This window comes from Ostrea edulis, chromosome 4, assembly GCF_947568905.1.
Source record: "Ostrea edulis chromosome 4, xbOstEdul1.1, whole genome shotgun sequence".
In the NCBI taxonomy this organism is placed as follows: domain Eukaryota; kingdom Metazoa; phylum Mollusca; class Bivalvia; order Ostreida; family Ostreidae; genus Ostrea; species Ostrea edulis.
The window spans coordinates 75,106,358-75,126,748 of NC_079167.1; the positions used below are offsets into that span (position 1 = coordinate 75,106,358).

The 20,391-nt window shown below is 34.4% G+C and overlaps 1 protein-coding gene across 6 annotated transcripts in view; it reads left to right on the forward strand.

Moving 5' to 3' along the window:
- The window catches only part of LOC125669522 (solute carrier family 2, facilitated glucose transporter member 12-like), a 25,059-nt gene extending 4,900 nt beyond the window's left edge, over positions 1–20,159 (forward strand). For 5 of the 6 annotated variants that reach the window (XM_048904074.2, XM_056163786.1, XM_048904073.2 and 2 more), the window contains exons 3-15: positions 7,894–8,109; positions 8,835–8,951; positions 9,214–9,320; positions 10,573–10,656; positions 12,245–12,348; positions 12,998–13,106; positions 13,328–13,420; positions 13,731–13,817; positions 15,896–16,006; positions 16,841–17,255; positions 18,145–18,267; positions 18,374–18,506; positions 18,674–20,159. In XM_048904074.2, the coding sequence (XP_048760031.1) occupies positions 7,894–8,109; positions 8,835–8,951; positions 9,214–9,320; positions 10,573–10,656; positions 12,245–12,348; positions 12,998–13,106; positions 13,328–13,420; positions 13,731–13,817; positions 15,896–16,006; positions 16,841–17,255; positions 18,145–18,267; positions 18,374–18,506; positions 18,674–18,806 (1,832 nt within the window). In that variant the 3' untranslated portion in view covers positions 18,807–20,159. Of the gene's footprint in view, positions 1–6,133; positions 6,924–7,893; positions 8,110–8,834; positions 8,952–9,213; positions 9,321–10,572; positions 10,657–12,244; positions 12,349–12,997; positions 13,107–13,327; positions 13,421–13,730; positions 13,818–15,895; positions 16,007–16,840; positions 17,256–18,144; positions 18,268–18,373; positions 18,507–18,673 lie in introns of those variants that run through there. The other variant, XM_048904072.2, reaches the window with a different exon arrangement.
- Positions 20,160–20,391: the final 232 nt, after the last annotated feature.

Consider the following 20,391-nt stretch of genomic DNA (forward strand, 5'->3'; position numbering starts at 1 on the left):
ATTCCAAATTTTTTGAAATGGTGGATAAACACATTCTTCTAAAAGAAAGAAGAATTAACTCGCATTCAGAAAAATGGATAAACGATGACATACTTACAGACTTTTACTTCATGTCACATGTTTTGGTGGTTAATTAATGCAACATGTACTTTAAAAAATAACTATCTATTATAAATTAAAATCTACTCACATACATAGTGTAACATTATGTATGCAAGTATGCGAGCAGGTCTAACATCTAAATTAATTATAAATTGAAAACATAAAACCAATTAAAGGACAGAACTATTACTGAATTAGGAAAGTTAAATAATCACTTTGTAAAATTGCCAAGAGATACGAAGTGTAAGATATATAACATCCGTGATGCTTAACAACCATTAATTACTGCAGAACCCAATGTACAGTTTCAACTGGGATAAGATGTTATGTTTCTCATGCAGTTTACTTACTGATAATCTATGAACATGTTGCCAGGATATAGCAGAAAATTGTGTACTTATATTTGAACGTTTATTTAACATCTGTTACCTTTCTTTGGTTTTTTCTCTGGTTTTTAGCTCAACTGAGCTTTCCTGATCGCCTGTTGTCCGTCGTCTGTCTGTCTGTAAACTTTTTACATTTTTGACTTCTTCTCCAGAACCACTGGGCCAATTTCAACCAAAGTTGGCCAACAGCATCCTTGGATGAAGGGCTTTCAAGTTTGTTCAAATGAAGGGCCATGTCCCTTTCAAAGGGGTGATAATTACAAAAATGCAAAAATAGGGAGGGTTCATTTAAAAATCTTCTTCTCAAGAACCACTGGGCCAGAAAAGCTGAAATTTACATGAAAGCTTCTCGACATATTGCAGATTCAAGTTTGTTAAAATCATGGCCCCCGGGGTTGGATGGGGCCGGGGATCAAAGTTTTACATACAAATATATAGGGAAAATCTTCTTCTCAAGAACCACTGGGCCAGAAAAGCTGAAATTTACATGAAAGCTTCTCGACATATTGCAGATTCAAGTTTGTTAAAATCATGGCCCCCGGGGTTGGATGGGGCCGGGGATCAAAGTTTTACATACAAATATATAGGGAAAATCTTCTTCTCAAGAACCACTGAGCCAGAAAAGCTGATATTCACATGAAAGCTTCCTAACATAGTGCAGATTTAAGTTTGTTCAAATCATGGCCTCCGGGGGTAGGATGGGGCCACAAGGGGGGATCAAAGTTTTGCATACAAATATATAGGGAAAATCTTAAAAATCTTCTCAAAAACTATGCTGGGCCAGGAATATAGGGAAAATCTTTAAAAATCTTCTCAAAAACTACTGGGCCAGGAAAGTGGAAATTTACATGAAAACTTCCTAACACAGTGTAGATTCAAGTTTGTAAAAACCATGGCCCCTGGGGGCAGGATGGGGCCATAAGGGGGGGTCAAAGTTTTACATACAGATATATAGGGAAAATCTTCTTCTCAAAAACTACGGGCCAAGAAAGTTGAAATTTACATGAAAGCTTCCTAACATAGTGCAGATTCAAATTTGTTAAAATCATGGCCCCGGAGGATAGGATGGGGCCACAATAGGGGATAGGAAAAATCTTTTGAAATCTTCTTCTCAAAAACTACTGTCTGAGTCAGAAAAGTTGAAATTTACATGAAAACTTTCCTGACATAGTGCAGATTCAAGTTTGTTAAAATCATGGCCCCCGGGGGTAAGATGAGGCGACAATAGGGGATCAAAGTTTTACATACAAATATATAGGGAAAATCATTAAAAATCACTGGGCCAGAAAAGTTTACATTCACATTAAAGCATCCTGACATAGTCCAGATTCAATTTTGAAAAAATCATTGTCCTCAGGAGTAGGTTGGGGCCACAATAGGGGATCAAAGTTTTACATGGGAATATATAGGAAAAAACTTTAAATATGAACCAAGGTGACTCAGGTGAGCGATGTGGCCCATGGGCCTCTTGTTATTTATAATTCATATGATGTCTTTAATTGACATTTTATCTATTGTTAAGTACTTGATGATATGAACACAAGTCATTTTTACTCTGTAATACGATATCAATTAAAATCAATATAAATTGAATGAAATGTACTTATCGTGGATTATAACACTTGTTACCTTCTGTAGTCTGTAAGTATTGTCCCTTATGATGCGTAATTTACATCAGGTTTTTTCTCTGTATAATTTAGCTACGGTATCGGTTTTCTTGCCTGCTGAACGATTTCATTTATACTTAATTTTAATATTTATTAATTATGGTTATCTAATAATTCTCTGTGGGCGAATAATTTTAGCCGAGTCAGCTTCACAATCTGGTGGATTTGAAACAGGTGCAGGCTCCAACATATAAGGTTGAAGTCTAGCTGTCCGGTATTTCACTATCACTGTTAATGGTGTTGCTAAAATTGGCCATTTGTTACAAAAATGAAAACAAAAATATAATAGTGTAATATATGTGTAAATGCAAAGTACAATTGCTTTAGATGACATAATAAGAAGGGGCAATATATATATATATATATATAATATATATATATATATATATATATACAAAGCACTAAAATGACCAACGACACGAACAACCAGATTGTCAAATTTTCGGGACGACCCGTCCCTTCTTCAGGACAAACGAAAAGAATTACATAATGTGGCAATAATAATTATATATATATATAATTATATATTTATATATATATATATATATATATATATATATATATATATGTAAGATATGTAAGACTCCAAAGTGCGATGGGACTCCAAAGTGCGATGGTCACGCCAAATCCCGATGGTCTGTGCCAAACCCCGATGGTGTGACACGCCAAAGTGCAATGGTCCACACTCATGCGCCAAAGTGCGATGGTCTGACACGCCAAAGTGTGATGGTGTGACACGCCGAAATCCATTGGTTTGTAAACGACACGGTGTTTTTGGTATAGACTGAATCAACCATGTTTTGTTTTACCAAAATATTAGTGCAAAATCCATGCATAAAAAGTAAGAAGATCAACTTATTTCATTACCATGTAGTTGTGTTATTAAACACAAAATTTTCCAACACGAAATCGTGTAGAATGTTTTGCATTATAGCATGTTTCCAGGATTTTATTATATGTACGTCACAAGTAATAAATGATCATGAATGAAAGAATGTTTGGGCAAAGTAGATAGTTCAACAACAAATGTACTTTGCCGTTCTCACTATCCTCAACCTTGTATACCTTGCTGTTGCTGTCGTCCATGTTGCATTTCTTCGGTTTTATTTTGAAAGACGTTAAGCATGATGTCACAAACGTTACTGAACTCCGCACCATCGGACTTTGGCGTGACCATCGCACTTTGGTGTCCGTAACGTTAACAAACCATTACACTTTGACGCAGACCATCACACTTTGGAGCGATCATCGCACATGAAAAGATTTACATAATGTGGCCAATATCAACAGAGAATAATAACAAAAACTGCATATAGATACATCTAGCACTACAACTACACTAATCTACAAACGTATTTACAATGCAGACTACATGTTTTTTTGGTCTTTAGGCTTGCCAATCAATGTTAAAAGTGGAGCGAATTAGGACATGCCTTATTCGTCCAAAGAGCTGATCTAAAATGTACGAAGTGATAAAAATAGACTTAATTAATCTCAAGTGGAACGACTTAACTATGTATTTATATTGAATTGGTATTTTGTGTACCGGGTATTTATCAGGATTTCTAGTAAAGAGAAACACAGCAGTAAACTTTTGAAATGGTTTTTATAACGAGCTGTAAACTTTATTCTCTTTACTTTTGTAACCCTAACCCTGTACTTGACCTTTAATCACGTGTATACTGTGAAACTCGTATATTACAGTAGAATCACTCAGTACTTTCAGTACTTATAAAGTTCCATGGTTTGAGTAGAAGAAATGTATAAATAGTATATTCAAGAACATACAGCATCTACCTTACTAAATAATCATTTGTTATTATGTTCATACCACAAAAAGGATTGATTTTAAATTTGCAGCATTACGTTTTAAACTTACTGGTAAAGAAACACGATCTCTATATTATATTCTTACCTCAGAAAGTGGGAAAGTTAAGGCCCAGTGTACACCACAGGCAATCATATAGCTTGGATGCTAATTTACTATTCATTAATTGTTAATTCAAACCCAGGTGATATAATTACCTGTGGTGTACTCTGATGAATTCCTGTAGTTTTGTAGCAGAGTTAGTACTTTTTACCCATAGTTCAATACATGTATTGAATTTGCATTTTGTCATATTTTGGATGAGAAACCCAAGTAAGTGAATTCGACTAGTATACGAAAACTTGAAATGAAAACGATGTAAATTATTAATGATTTTATTTTCTATCATGATGATAATTCAATATTTATACCCCCCAAAAAATTGATAGTAGAATGTGGTAGGATGAATTCTATTTATTTCTGAAGAGAAAAAAGCCCGTAATAAATAACTTTTGAATTTCTCAATGAAATTAATAATTAGGACTTGAGATGAGTCAATTTAATGAAAAAGGTCAGCTTTGGCTACTTCCAAATTAGCTTGTATCAAGGTGTGACAAAGATCCCAGTCTCTAATGTGTTTGAACAAAGCAGAAGAATTTAATGCAATTTACTACCAACACAGTAAACATAATTCTTTTACTTCAAAAGACTAAATGGTGTTCCCAGGTGCATTATGCATACTAATCGGTAATAAATATCATTACGTCAGTTGTTTAGCTGTTCATAGCAACATAATATATGGTAATGTCAAAATGAATAATAAACTGGTCATGTAATTAGAAAAACTCCTTTAATTCACATACTTGCGTACTGTACACCATAGACATAATTCTCATTTACGTTTCTTTGTACACCTATAGTGCTGTACATGCATGCTAATTCTTTCTATTAGTCGATGTTTGTGAGGTTAGATTTATTCTCTAATTAATGTAGTGTAAAGATTGATTACCAGAAACCTGGCATCTGCTAATGTAAACACAAGTTGATTTTCTTTAAGATGGAAATCAATTTGAAGCAAGAGTATAAACCTGGCCAATACAGTCACTATACTGTAGTAACAGATTTAGAGGGGGGGGGGGGGGGGGGGGGACTTTCACCACAAATTTACAACACGTTGCTGGCATATATAATCATATATAATATATTATCAATATATATATGTAAGATTTAAAACTTTGAAACCATGAGCCATAGAACATATTGAAATCAGAAATAATGTGAGTAAAACTCCAGATTTGGCACCCAAAATGGCAGAGTATTTTGGCTAATATTTGCAAGACTTTTACATGTGCCCACCCCCCCCCCCCCTCTCTCTCTCTCTCTCTCTTTTAAAAAAAAAATTCTGGATCCGCCACTGGAATATGATGAAGAAGCCATTTTAACTTTACCAGAGATTTGTTATAACATCATTCTATTGTACAGCATTGACTAACACTGTGCTGTTTATATCAATGAGAAAATCAAAACCTACAATGTAATTACCAGTGGAAATATGTTTTAATGAAATTTTAACACAGATTAAAGATATTTATATAATGCACTGTATAGTGCATTCATATTGATATCTTTATTCTGTGTTAAAATTTCATTAAAACATATTCCTCCTGGTAATTAGGAAACTCATTTGCCGAGAATTCATTCAGGAAATTCAAAAATTGATGTGTATACAAACCTCATGCAGGAAAATTCAAATTACATGTATCTTAATTATCAGAATTTCATTACTTGGGTTTTTCATGGGGGAATTAAACTTTCCATGATCTTAAAAATGTTATGGTGATTGGTATGGGAATGGTAAGACATTTTCTTTGGTTTTTAATTCTTAAGATGAGAATTTATTTTCTGAGGAAAGAAATGAATTATCATGCAAAATTGTGCAAATTGAGTCACTGTAAAAAAAAAGATAAATGTTTTTTTACTATAATTTTAAATTTTTAATCATACAAAAAGATCTTGTTCTGCTTCCTAATATGACTATAAAACAATATTATACAAAAACTTCTAGATATTTAAGGTATGCAAAGAAAGAGTTTATAAAGGGCATAAATGAGGATCTGGTTAAAATTGAATTAAACATGGTCACTAATAGATTCTAAAAGAAGCAAGTTTTTTTTTTCTTTTTTGAAAATATTCCTATGAAGTAAAATGAAGGTGACCCACATGCAGGTATACTGTTTCAGAGTGCTGATGCTGCCACATCAAAGCTTCTTTTTCTGCATGTTTTAGTTTGTGAACGTGGCCGTTTGCATGTTCATCATAGCTGACTGCACCTGTGACAGTTTTGTGTAAAAAATTGACAAGAAGAAATAAATTTATTAAATTTATGTTTATTTCATGTGAAATGTACTTAGGCATCTGGATATGAAAGTCAAATCTTGTCATTCTAAATCACTTCACCTTTTTTTGCAAATTGGCCACAACTGACATTAATTGAAAGAAAGACAACAAGATTTGTCTGCTAATATTGTTGGAGTCCCATGTATGTTTGTCTCCGATTGTATCCACTTAGAGTCCTGAAGCAATTTGTAGATATATATACCCTGTATTTTGATATTCACGGTTGGATAAAGATCTTGACTTCGACTGTGGTCATTGAAGTATGAAGTGAAATGATAGGAGAAATGTGCTACATCTTTGAAGGGCAACACATCACAAGTAGTTTTCCTTGTTCAACCTGACATTTTGCACACTTAAGTGACCCCTGAAAAGCAGCCAAAATTTAATTACATCAGATGAATTTCAAGCAGACTTTTGAGATGTGGTTAGGAAATATTTGACATTTATACAAGAACTGTACTTAAAGAGGGACATGCTTTTTCTTCACCACGATGTGTGAGACGAGGATTAATTTTCCTGATTTAGTGGATTCTGATAATGAACTTGAATTTTCTAGTGATTCAGGTACAGATATCTATTTTTATGTTGATTATTACTTATAAATTGAATTGTGAAAAGAAACTTGAGGAGTAATACTAAAGTGATACAAATTTGGTTGGGGAGATTTGAGTGCAGACGTGTCGCAGGTATACACGATATTAAATGGACGGTTTTGAAAACTCCCATGGTCAGCTTTTTAAGTGGTGATTGGTTTTACTGTATCAGCTGCCTTTGCTAATATTTTGACAGTGAAATTTAAACATGCGTTTATTAAAGAGCAGCTTGTAACAAATAAGATAATCACATTTTTATTAAAATTCTTTTTTGAATGAACAAAGTATATTTAAGCCAGGAAGTTCAAATAAAAAAAGAGAGAAGAAAATGCTCCACGTCGCCATATAGGGAAGGTGAAGGCATCAGCTGCCATCTAACCTGAGATAAAGTTGTGAGCTTGAGCACTCACTATAGTAATTCATCTATTTGAGTAAAGTATGGGACATTATGTTCATAAGATCAGGAAATCAGATGGAGCACCTTGTTATTTGATGTGTTGGTCCGTTTGTCTGATGTAACATTGAACTACTAGTATTTAACATAAAGACATTGAGAGACCAAAGTGATGTCTCATATATAAAGGTCAAAGGTTATAGACTTGGCCATGGTCAAGAGCATAATGCTCCACATTTTCAGTCACATGGTATAAATGCAATGATTCTAAACCTTTTGGAGACTAATGTGCGGTGAATTTTGTGGTGTTCTGTGTATTATGCAATTTCTCCATTGTTCATAAATTCAAATGAAAAAAAATCTGTTTTGAAATGAAACTCAATAGAAATTTATTTCTTGAAATACGATCAATATAAAAATAATTGCATTTCAGTATCACCTCCCAAGGGCCTGCTAAAGTATTCTCAAAGCTAACAAACTTTACAACCAAGCAACAGCTCTCAAACAAGTTGCTCATCATTAAACATGTAATTGCTTGTTCTTGCAGAAGTTCTTCTTAGCAATGTTTCATTCCCAGTCAACTCTGATTCTGAGGATGACAGTGCCGTAAAGTCCACAAAAATTGAACTACAGGAATGTCATCTTCGTAATGCTCCGGTGGAGGAGGATGGGATACTACACAGGTCAGCATGTGGCTCCATCTATGTGGTGTGCGCCTCCATCATGGCTTCTTTGGGAGGCGTGTTGTTTGGATATGACATAGGTAGGGTGTGTCAATGCATTTTTAAATAGAATTCATTGCATACATTTTAAATACATTACATTCATACATATCATTTTCGATTATGTAGAATTAGTCAGAAATATTAATGTGACCAAAAATTGACATATGATTGACATTTCTCTTAAGCTTGATTGACATTTTGTCTTGAAAAGGTTTACTACTGATCAGAATGATAGAGATTCAAGGTCAAGCAATGCTATCACATTTAATTTCTCTCTCCCTCTCAAGTTTCTATTCATTTGGTCTTAATCCGTGTTTTGATACTGTGGATTTCACAGAGTGTTTTCCGGATCACCACACTGTGATTTTCTGATTCTGTATCAGTATCCTCTGATTCAGAAACTGATGACGTCACCATGCATCAACGCAACGTTTTTTGTGGAAAATGTTGACTGTGTCACAAACAAAACTAATAATATCACTGTATTGTTTGTTTTTAATGATTTGGAAGACATTTACTTATAAACGTGGATTTAAAAAATGCATGAAGTACTAATATATAAAAAAAAATGTACCATTGCTACAGTAACTTGATCCGAAGAGTTGGATCACGTCTTGTTGACAGGCACTTCACGTTGCGTGTGATCTGATGATCCACGCCTGCCAACTCGATGTGATCCGACTCTTCGGATCAAGTTACTGTAGTAATAATATATATTTATGATATCTACTGTACTTTTATCTAACTTTTCCCTCATGGACAGGTATTATATCAGGAGCAGTCCTACAGCTGAGGGATGAATTTTGTCTCTCCTGTTCCTTCCAGGAAATGGTGATCAGTGCCATGCTGATGGGGGCAATAGCAGGATCCCTTATTGGAGGTTAACTCAGAACAGACCATATTTTCTTTTATTAAACATTTCAAGATGTTTGCTAAGATAATGAGCACTATTAATTCTTCATGACCTATGATTGCTTACATTGTATTTGTAGTAAATGCTTGTGATGATGAATGAATTCTAATCGAATAATTTTAGTAAATCTGTTATTGATATAATTTCTATTGTTTTTATGACAAATTTGATCTCCACCTTTCTAGACTTGTCTCACTTTTGGCCAACATTTCTATTTTTAACTATTCAGGATTTTTGATTGACAAGTTTGGCAGACGACTGACCATCATAGTCAATACTGCTGTGTTTCTGGTGGGGGCTCTTGTTTTGGGATTTTCACCTAACTACGCTGCATTGGTAAGCAGGATTTAGCTGAGAATGGAGGTTTTAATCCATCTGAGTAACAGCTGTTCATGTCGGGATTACAGCATAAGAGGTTCAATGTTTTGGTAGATCTACACAAAACCAGCAATACAAAACAATGCATAGCAGTTTTAAACATCAAAATCAATTTATGACAAAATGGAATAGTATAAATTAAAGAAATGTGATTTGGCAGGGTGTGAACAATGAGTATTCCTTTATTCGAATATTTTTTGATGTTACTGAATGAAAACAGCTGATCACCAACACGTCATGAGAATGCATGATAAGTTTATTTCAATGGTTGATCGGTTTCGACCTTAGGGTGGTTGTCATAAGAAAATCATGAGAATGCATGATAAGTTCACTTGGTTGACCGGTTTCGACCTTAGAGTGGTCATCATCAGGACAGGTTCTGATGATAATCACCCTAAAGTTGAAACCGGTCAACCAAACAAATTTATTGTGCATTCTCATGATGTGTTGGTGATTTGTTTTATTTCTTTCTGAATACCCCGACATTTCTTTAAGTTTATACTTTGGATCCAGACCCTATTGAATACCACATGGTATCCAGTCGCGAGAATCTTCCACAATTAAACCTCAGGGTGTTGGTCTCCATCTTTGACTCTGTTGCTACTGATATTGGAATAAAAAAACATATTTGATTTTTCAATGAAATTACAGTTATATAGGATCTCCCACGGTTTGTAGTTTGATATGATTTATATTCAATGAGTTGTGTGTTTTCTATCCCCGAGCCTTGGCGAAGGGATAGAAAACATACGAGTTGGATATAAATCATGTTAAACCACAAATCAAGGGAGATTCTTTATATCACATGTGAACTCCCCTCCTCTGGTTATTCATTTATGTGACTGTATCATTGGAAATTTTACCTGACATTTTGTAAACAAACTATGTAAAATTGACATTTGTTTGTGACGTCACAAATGACATAAGAAAACATAGTGTAATAATTAAAATTTACACAATAGATGATATCCACTAGATGAAAGAGTAAACATGTGATAAAGCAGGGTTATTTTATTCCGTTCTCTTTCAGATGAACCATACTTCAGAACTTTATATGCCAAAAAAAAAACAAAACAAAGCTTTTGTGCGATTTTTCAATAGACTTTGGAGCAGAGAGACAGTAATGCATTGTTCTATATTTTGTAAACGGATCCTTGGTCCGTCTTCTGCTAGAGAGATAGTAATGCATTGTTCTATATTTTATAAACAGATCATTGGTCGTCTTCTGCTAGGCTTCGCAGTTTCCTTGTCGGCAACAGGAGAGTGTATCTACATCTCAGAAATAGCCCCTCCTGTAAGTGAGATCTTAATAATGATCTTCTGTGATTTCATTGATAGTGTATCTATATCTCAGAAATAGCCCCTCCTGTAAGTGAGATCTTAATAATGATGATCTTCTGTGATTTCATTGATAGTGTATCATGGTCCCTCCTGTAATTGAGATCTTAATAATGATCTTCTGTGATTTCATTGATAATATGTTGTAGGTTACCTGTCCCTTCCCCCTCCACAAAAAAAGGCTATTGGAAAATTTTAATTTTATTGATTTCTTTTTTTTAATGCCCCCTCTCCTTCCATTGAAAAGAAGGGGGCATATTGGTTTGCACCTGTTAGTTGGTTAGTCAGGAGACCAAATCAAAACTGTTTGCTTGACAGATGTCAACCTTGTTATACTGGTTTCTCCTAAAGAGTAGGTGACTACAAAGTCAAAGGTCAGGGGTCATACTACTCTGGACAGAGTAATTAAGATATTGTCTGCTCAATATCTTGAAAACATTTTGCTTATCAGACATCAAACTTGATTTTCTCTGGTTCCCTTAAAAAAGTAGATGACCCCTATTGATTTTCAGGTCAGAAGGTCAAAGAAAGGTAAAAGGTCAAACTGGACATGGTAAAACATTGTTTGCTATGTATGTATGTTGAGAATGTTGTGCTTGACAGACATCAAACTTGTATACTTGTTCTACTGAAGGATTAGATGACCCCTGTTGATTTTTTAAAGGTCACAAGATCAAGTGTCAAACTACGAGTGCATAGTCTGCTCAATATTTTGAAAATCCTTTGCTTGACAGACATCAAACTTGGTACAGTGTTTCCCCAAAAGAGTAGCAGATTCACAGACACCAAACTTTTGCTCCCACCTCTCTTTTGTTAATTTGTGAGCTTGTCTTAACATAAATGTTGGGGTGTCATGAATAATTTTGTGTACATACATAATGATTGACAATTTCTTGCTTATAATAATTATAGACATGAACTTTGTCAAAATATAAAAGCAATGATATCTTACACTGATACACACATATCCACAAATTTTTTTATTATTTGGAAATCCTGATATTGATTTTGACACCAATAAAAAACTTTTTGAATTTTTGCATAAATTTATTGCACTTGCCAAAAGATTTAAGTAATCTTCAAATGTATTATTATTAAATTCATACTATATTAAGGATGTATATAACCGGTACCAATACTATATATTTACTCGTATAATACTCTGAATTGTACAATGTGCAAATGTTATACAGTTGTCAATCTTTTTTCTTATATACATGTAAACCCTAAATTAATTACATGTACATATGTTGTACAATTTTATACATGTACATATCCTGTTCGATCATTAAGGACAGGGCTCATATAGACTAAGCCTGCTGCCTAATCTCATCAAATTGAATAAATATTGTTCAAACAAAAACAATTTCTTGCTCATAAAAACTTGTTAAATTAGGCAAGGCAAGATTCTGGAGGAAGTTAAATCTCATGAAATTTATATGATCTACTGCAGTGTGTTAATTGTACAGATATCTAGTAAAGTCAACCTCGCGTGATGTACTTGTAAAAGAAATGCTTTATATGAACATTTTATCTGCTTTCAGAAAAGGCGAGGCCAGCTGGTGTCTCTGAATGAACTTGGGATCACTCTTGGTCTTCTAATGGCGTATCTAGTCAATTATTTATTTATTGATGTCCCAGAAGGATGGTAAGTTCAGCAAAAAGTCTTGTTCTTCTTTGCTCTTAATATTTCTTTTATTTCTATATATATCAAATAAACATGTAAAATACTTCGAGGAATTTATGAGTCAGTATACTCATTTAAGCAAAATGCTGCATGGTATTGTGTGTTGCCTGCATGTTGGATATAAGGGGTAATACTGTAAATGGGGAAATTATTGTAGTGGTTTTAATTTCGTTATGTTCGCGGTCGGGGATTTTTCCGCGAAATTAAAACAACCGCAATCATTTTGCAAGTGTGACACAATATGTTTTGAACAGTTACCAGTAATCAAAATAAAATTTGAATTCCGCGAAAATAGAACCACCGCAATTAGACCAATATGAAAAACCACAAACTTTTAGCACCACGAAATTAAAACCACTTACAGTAATTTAGTATAGCGCCTACTTGTCCATCTGCTTGAAGTTACACCTTTGTGGTACTCTAAGAAAATATGCATAACTGAAAGTTCAGCAACACTGGAATTTAAGGTCACATCCAAGGTCAAGGTCATAATGGGATACATGTCCCTAACTGATATTGCAAACTTTTTGAAATTACAAGTGAAAATGTCTTTCAAAATTTATGTTTATTGAATCTGTACAAGTTATAAAATATCTTTCTATTTATGAAGGCGATACATGTTTAGTCTGTCGGCCATTCCTGCAGCAATACAAGGTGTGGGAATGTTCTTCCTCCCTAAAAGTCCCCGATACCTCGTTCTGATGGGCAGAGATGCAGAGGCAAGACTGTCATAAACTGCATTATTAAGAGCAGAAAGAAATTTTCTGAAATGAAAGATAATTTTATAAGTAAAAGGGTTTTTAATATCCATGTAATTTTCTTTTGACAAGTTTGTGATCATCATTGACAGTAAATTTAATGTAGAAAGAACTTACTGTGAATTATTACAATTCATTCCTGTATTATTTTTTTTTAGATGAATATTTGTTGTTTTTGACAGGCTGAAGATGTGTTATTAAAACTGAGAGATAGAAAGAAGATACAAGCACACCGAGAACTAGAAAAGATAAAATCCTCCATAAGCACGGAAAAGGTATACTACAATGGTGAAAGATTTTTATCACACCTGTACTGATCAATACACGATGTACTGTTAGATTTACCTGTAAAAGTTTCTGATTTAATCTTGTTGTTAAAATTTAATTTGTATATGAGCTACATCAGCATTATGTATCTTGTAAGGATTTTGCACCAACTTACAATTGAAATTGAAAATACGAATGATTTAGATATCTGGTAATTCATGATTGCCCATATACATTCATTATCAGTATTTGAAATTCGAGACCAACAAATGTTTACCAGGCGATAGGTAGCTCATGTCTGAAACCTTTTAATGGCAGGAACACACATGTTTAGACCTCTTCAGCTCCAGCGACAACATGGCAGGTCGAATGTTTATTGGAGCAGGGCTGGTATTCTTTCAACAGGTACTGAAGGGGATATAGTATAACTTATATAAACTGCTCAGCTTATTGCTTTTTAGCTCACCTGAGATTAAAACTCAAGTGAGCTTTCTTGATCTAACTTTTGTTCATTGTCTGTTTCTCTGGTGTCAGTGAATTTCTCATATTTTTGACTTCTCAAAAAAACCCACAGTGGTCAACCCGAGTTGGCACAAAGTATCCTTGGGTCCTTGGGTAAAGGTGATTTACCTTCCAATGGTTAATTATTCAGAAATAGGGGAGGATGTGTAAAAAGTTTCTCCTCGGGAACCACTGAACCAGAAAAGCCAAAAATTACAACAAAGTTTCTTTGTATAGAGAAGATTCAAGTTTGCTTAAACATTGACACCTGGAGTCATATTGGGGCTACAATAGGATTTTATTTAAACATTGACACCTGAAGTCATATTGGGGCTACAATAGGATTTTATTTAAATATTGACACCTGAAGTCATATTGGGGCTACAATAGGATTTTATTTAAACATTGACACCTGGAGTCATATTGGGGCTACAATAGGATTTTATTTAAACATTGACACCTGAAGTCATATTGGGGCTACAATAGGATTTTATTTAAACATTGACACCTGAAGTCATATTGGGGCTACAATAGGATTTTATTTAAACATTGACACCTGAAGTCATATTGGGGCTACAATAGGATTTTATTTAAACATTGACACCTGGAGTCATATTGGGGCTACAATAGGATTTTATTTAAACATTGACACCTGAAGTCATATTGGGGCTACAATAGGATTTTATTATGCCCCCCTTCAAAGAAGAGGGGCATATTGGTTTGCACCTGTCGGTCGGTCGGTTGGTCGGTAGACCACATGTTGTCCGCTCAATATCTTGAGAACCATTCACTTAATCATAATGATATTTCACATGTGGGTTGGTTATGAAAAGAAGAGGACCTCTATTGTTTTTCAGGTCAAAAGGATAAAGGTCAAGCTACTCTGGACATAGGAATATACTGTCCGCTCAATATCTTGAGAACCCTTTGCTTGACAGACATCAAACTTGGTACACTGGTACATCTTTAGGAGTAGATGACCCCTATTGATTTTGAGGTCACATGGTCAAAGGTCAAGGGTCAAACTGGACATAGGAATATATTGACCACTCAATGTCTCAATAATCCTTTGCTTGACAGACATATATCTTTAGAAGAAGATGACCCTTATTGATTTTGAGGTCACATGGTCAAGGGTTAAACTGGACATTGGAATATACTCAATATCTTGAGAACCCTTGCTTGACGGACATCAAACTTGGTACACTGGTACATCTTCAGGAGAAGATGACCCCTATTGAATTTGAGGTCACATGGTCAATGGTCAAGGGTCAAACTGGACATAGGAATACACTGTCTGTTCAATATCTTGAGAACCCTTTGCTTGACAGACATCAAACTTGGTACACTGGTACATCATCGGGAGAAGATGACACCTGTTGATTTTGAGGTCACATAGTCAAAGGTCAAGGGTCGAACTGGACATAGGAATATACTGTCCGCTCAATATCTTAAAAACCCTTTGCTTGACAGACATCAAACTTGGTACACTGGTACATCTTTAGGAGTTGATGACCCCTATTGATTTTTAGGTCACATGGTCAATCCACTCTTGACATAGGAAGATATTGTCTGCTCAATATTTTGAATTGATGATACTACTCTCAATTAAATGATGTGTGTGTATAACCCTTTTCAATTTTGCACCATGGGGGGCATATGTGTTTTACAAACATCTCTTGTTTAAAGGTTGCTTAAGAATATGTAGAAAAATTATTTTAGAAATTTCTTCACAAGAACCACAAGGTTAGTTGTCAAATTGATTTGAAAGCATCACCATATTTTGTGAGGTCAGTTTGTTTGCACCATGATAGGCCTCAGGTGAACTATGTGGCCCAAGAAGTTCTTGTTTTAACATTGTGCAAAGAAGTAAAAGAAAAGTCAAGTTGATAATTTTGTTAGAATCATTTTGATTTTGGTAATATACACATTACACAAAGTAAGTACATATGAATGCAAAATATTTTTTTCAAATTTTGCAGTGCACAGGACAGCCCAATGTTTTATACTATGCCCCCACCTTATTTGAAGGAATTGGGTTTGAGTCTGACTCTGCAGCGACCTTAGCCACAGTAGGACTGGGATGTGTCAAGGTCAGTACTGAAAACGTGAAAAATGTAAGTGGCAATCTCTATAGCCATGTTGATATTCTGATGACTAAATATTTCAGATTGATAATTATCAAAATAATATTGATTTGTTATTGGCTAAATATTTTGGATTGATATCAGGTTTTTGAAGGTCTTGGTTTCAAGGGCCTGGGCCTTTCCTGTTGGGAAAAATAGTGACATTTGCAGGAAATTGGGAAAATATTCATTGGATAAAAGTAGAAGGGAGAAAACCAAACCTGTGCATTCAGGAAAAATTGGACTCCTGACTTACATTTTGGTCAAAGCTTACCTCATTGAAGTAAGCAGAGGCCAAAAATGTTGGGTTTACTTAACAATTTTGAAGCAAAAATTGTACTCTGTGGGCTTTGATGATTTATGAACAATAAGACTACCTTGCTTTGATTTGTTTTCATTGTTTGGGAAATTTAAAGCAAAAATTGAGGAAAGTACCTGCTTTTTAGCATTGGGATGGGGCCTTATTTCAGCCCCTAATAGATCCTTAAAAAAATCCCTGGATAATTATAAAATTATTGTTTCATGTGCGTCATACAGTGCTCTGAACCACGCCCAAGGACAAAAGATAGCACATGTAATGATGAGGTCACAAATGATAGCACATGTAATGATGAGGTCACAAATAATAGCACATGTAATGATGAGGTCACAAATGATAGCACATGTAATGATGAGGTCACAAATGATATCATGTGTTATGATGAGGTCACAAATGATAACACGTGTTATGATGAGATGGTCACAAATAATAGCATGTACACAAAAAAACCCTCTGAGCTGACCGTAGTATTTCCTCCACAGGTGGTGATGACTGTGATAACCATATGCTGTGTTGATAAGTGGGGCCGGAGGCGGTTCCTTCTGACTGGTGCCTCACTGATGGGCGTGTCTCTTCTTCTCCTGGGAATCATCTCCCATCTAAACGACCATGTTTACGGTTCTAATCCATGCCAGGAAAGTGTTCGATGTTCTGAAGCTTTAACCAATGCCAATTTTAACTTAACCATGCCTTACACTACAACACCACAAATGTTCGACATGAATGAATCATATACATTATCAGAATTAGAATGGATGGCTTACATAATGGACAATTACACGATTACGACAACAGAAGAACCCCATGTACATATCCACGGATCGACTCTGGGGAAAATCGCGGCCTTCACGTCTCTGATGCTTTATGTGGCTGCTTTTGGATTTAGTTTTGGTCCAGGTAATACACGTGTCACTGTTATTTATATACAGTTGTAAGTCTATGGAGGTACAGATAAACTTCGATATCTCAAACACCAATATCTCGAATACAATGGATATGTCAAAGTGATTCAGAAGTCCCAACCACTTATTCTGTAAGTATTTTACCCTTGATATCTGAAATCCTAAGATATCTAAACATTTTTTTTCTCAGTCCCATCAAGTTTCAGATAATGAGGTTTGACTGTATTTTAAACAGAAGACTTATTAGAATGAAATTTCAATTCGTATGCACAAACACTGGATACATTAAGTGCTTATGTTTGTCTATACAGTATATGAATGTGTAAATATATGTTTTTACAATCTGTAGTAAACCTAAGCTTATAATGTAACTGAATCATGTAGTAAACCTAAGCTTATAATGTAACTGAATCATGTAATAAACCTAAGCTTTTAATGTAACTGAATCATGTAGTAAACCTAAGCTTATAATGTAACTGAATCATGTAGTAAACCTAAGCTTATAATGTAACTGAATCATGTAGTAAACCTAAGCTTATAATGTAACTGAATCATGTAGTAAACCTAAGCTTATAATGTAACTGAATCATGTAGTAAACCTAAGCTTATAATGTAACTGAATCTTTAGTAAACCTAAGCTTATAATGTAACTGAATCTGTAGTAAACCTAAGCTTATAATGTAACTGAATCATGTAGTAAACCTAAGCTTACAATGTAACTGAATCATGTAGTAAACCTAAGCTTACAATGTAACTGAATCATGCTATTATGAATGTATTATAACTGTAGATTTAAAAACATTTTAAATTTGCTGTGCTTGTTTAGCTGTTTGACTTTGTTACATATATATTCAGTATTCACAATGGTACTTGAAATTTTCCAGTGTCTTGGCTGATTTTGAGTGAAATCTTCCCAGCTTCAGTACGAGGACGGGCCATTTCTCTTGCCACAGTGCTTAACTGGGGAACCAATCTGATTGTATCGCTGACATTTCTTGACATCATTGGTAGGTTATCTGTGTGTACTTCTGTGTGTAATCGATTCCTTGTCTGACAGTGCTTTCTCTCAGTGAACATGTCATATACTTGCAGTATTTATTCTTCTTTCTGTAGAAAAGATTGGTGTGTCGTGGACATTTGTGATGTTTAGTGCTGTGTGTGGTGCTTCTGTCATCTTCATCTTTGTTTGTGTCCCAGAAACTCGTGGGAAATCTTTGGAACAGATCTCTAAAGAACTCAACAACAGGTACCTGCACTCCAGGATAATAAGGCATCCAAGAGAATACTCTGCTTTCATAAAGGGAACGATTTTTGTTTTGAACTATGAAAACCTCAACATTAATTAATATCACTCTCTGAAGTTTTAGAATTGCTGGTTAAAGGGAGATAACTTGAGCTTTGGTGTTTTTACAGATCTCTGAAATCTCGAATCGCAGCCTACTGTAGAAGACTCCACTGTTGTGTACAGCCATTCAGTGGTTCCCCTGCCAAATTACCTAATTACCACCGAGTGCAGAGCAGCGAGTCCTTCAATGACATCTCCTGATCGAGTCCTTCCATGACATCTCCTGATTGAGTCCTTCCATGACATTTCCTGATTGATTTCTTCAATGACATCTCCTGATTGAGTCCTTCAATGACATCTCCTGATGGAGTCCTTCAAATACATCTCCTGATCGAGTGAAATGTCATTCAGAAGTGATGGATGCCAAAATAAACTAACATAAACAATAACTAAACAAATCCTATGTTACGTTATCAGTTGTTTTCCTTAGTTTTCATTGAACAATATGCTACACTAAAAAGTAAAATATTTATTTAAATGTCATGTGCCATATTACTTAGTTATATACACGTAACTACAATAAAACTGTACGACGTGGTTTATTTATATATATCACAAGATTAGAGTTGTGATCAGCTTTACAGATAGAATGGATGTCACTTTTAAAAAAGAATTTTCATGTCAGATATGTATACCAGTAGGTAATGTATGTATGAAACAGGATAAAGTTTTTGTTCTTTTTCTCTGTCCAGTAGATATTTATAATTTGTTTTTCCAAGAGTTAATTTCATGGTATGCTTAGTTCACTTATTTTAAACTGTATCCCGATTTGTGTCAATACTCTTGTCTTGATCTCCTTCTGCTTACAGTTATACCCATTATGTTTTTGTTTCACTGAGATTGTCTTTGATCAGCAATAATCTTGCATAATAGGTGATATAAATGTACATGACGTAGCAGTGCTTATTACATACACGTGTAATTGTGATCGGATGAGAATTGTGATAAAAATATTGTATCCCGTACATTTTTGTTGTATACATGTACTTTTCAGTGTTTACAGTACTGAATATGTAAGATGTTGTGTTTGAAAAGATGTCATTTGTTACTGATGAGAGAGGATTAAATGCAGCTGAAATGCTCTACATATTGAATTATTGATCAACTTTTTGTTACTTCAAACCTAGCATGACCATTTGTAAAGCAGACATTTTTAATTTTTTTATTTATGCATGTCATCTTCGTGTTCTTGGCTGCTTTATATTATCCTCTGAAATGTGTTCACTAGATGATCAATTCTACAAATTTTTTATTAATAATAAATCTACATTATACAATGTAGTCAATATTTGTTGTTACGTGTAACTTTCATTTATTGGCGTGTCTACCACAGACTTCCATCCTGTACCTTTGTTGATACCCTAATGTGGTTACAAATATTTCATTTTAATATCATATATTGACAAAACTCATTATTTTTAATGTAAATTGCTTTGGAATTTTACAATGCTTTGTATTTGACAATGTTCATCATGATTTACTTTTATTAAACATTGTTACAAGTATTGCAATTTTTAAAATGTACTTAAAATTAAAGCATTCTTTTACACTTTATCATAGTCTTTGTTGTTTTTTTTAAATTTTTTTTTTGCTCAGCTGGTCAAAGTCCAATGTGAGCTTCCACTGCCACTCGTTGTCTATTAATATCATCAGTTGTCTGTCTGTCATTGATGTTTGTCTACAAACTCTGTCACTGTACTTAGAGAAAGTTTTCTCAACTAGTGGTCTTGGAGAAGCCATTACCTTTTGGAGCAATGCATATACTAATATGGCTGTGATGATTCTA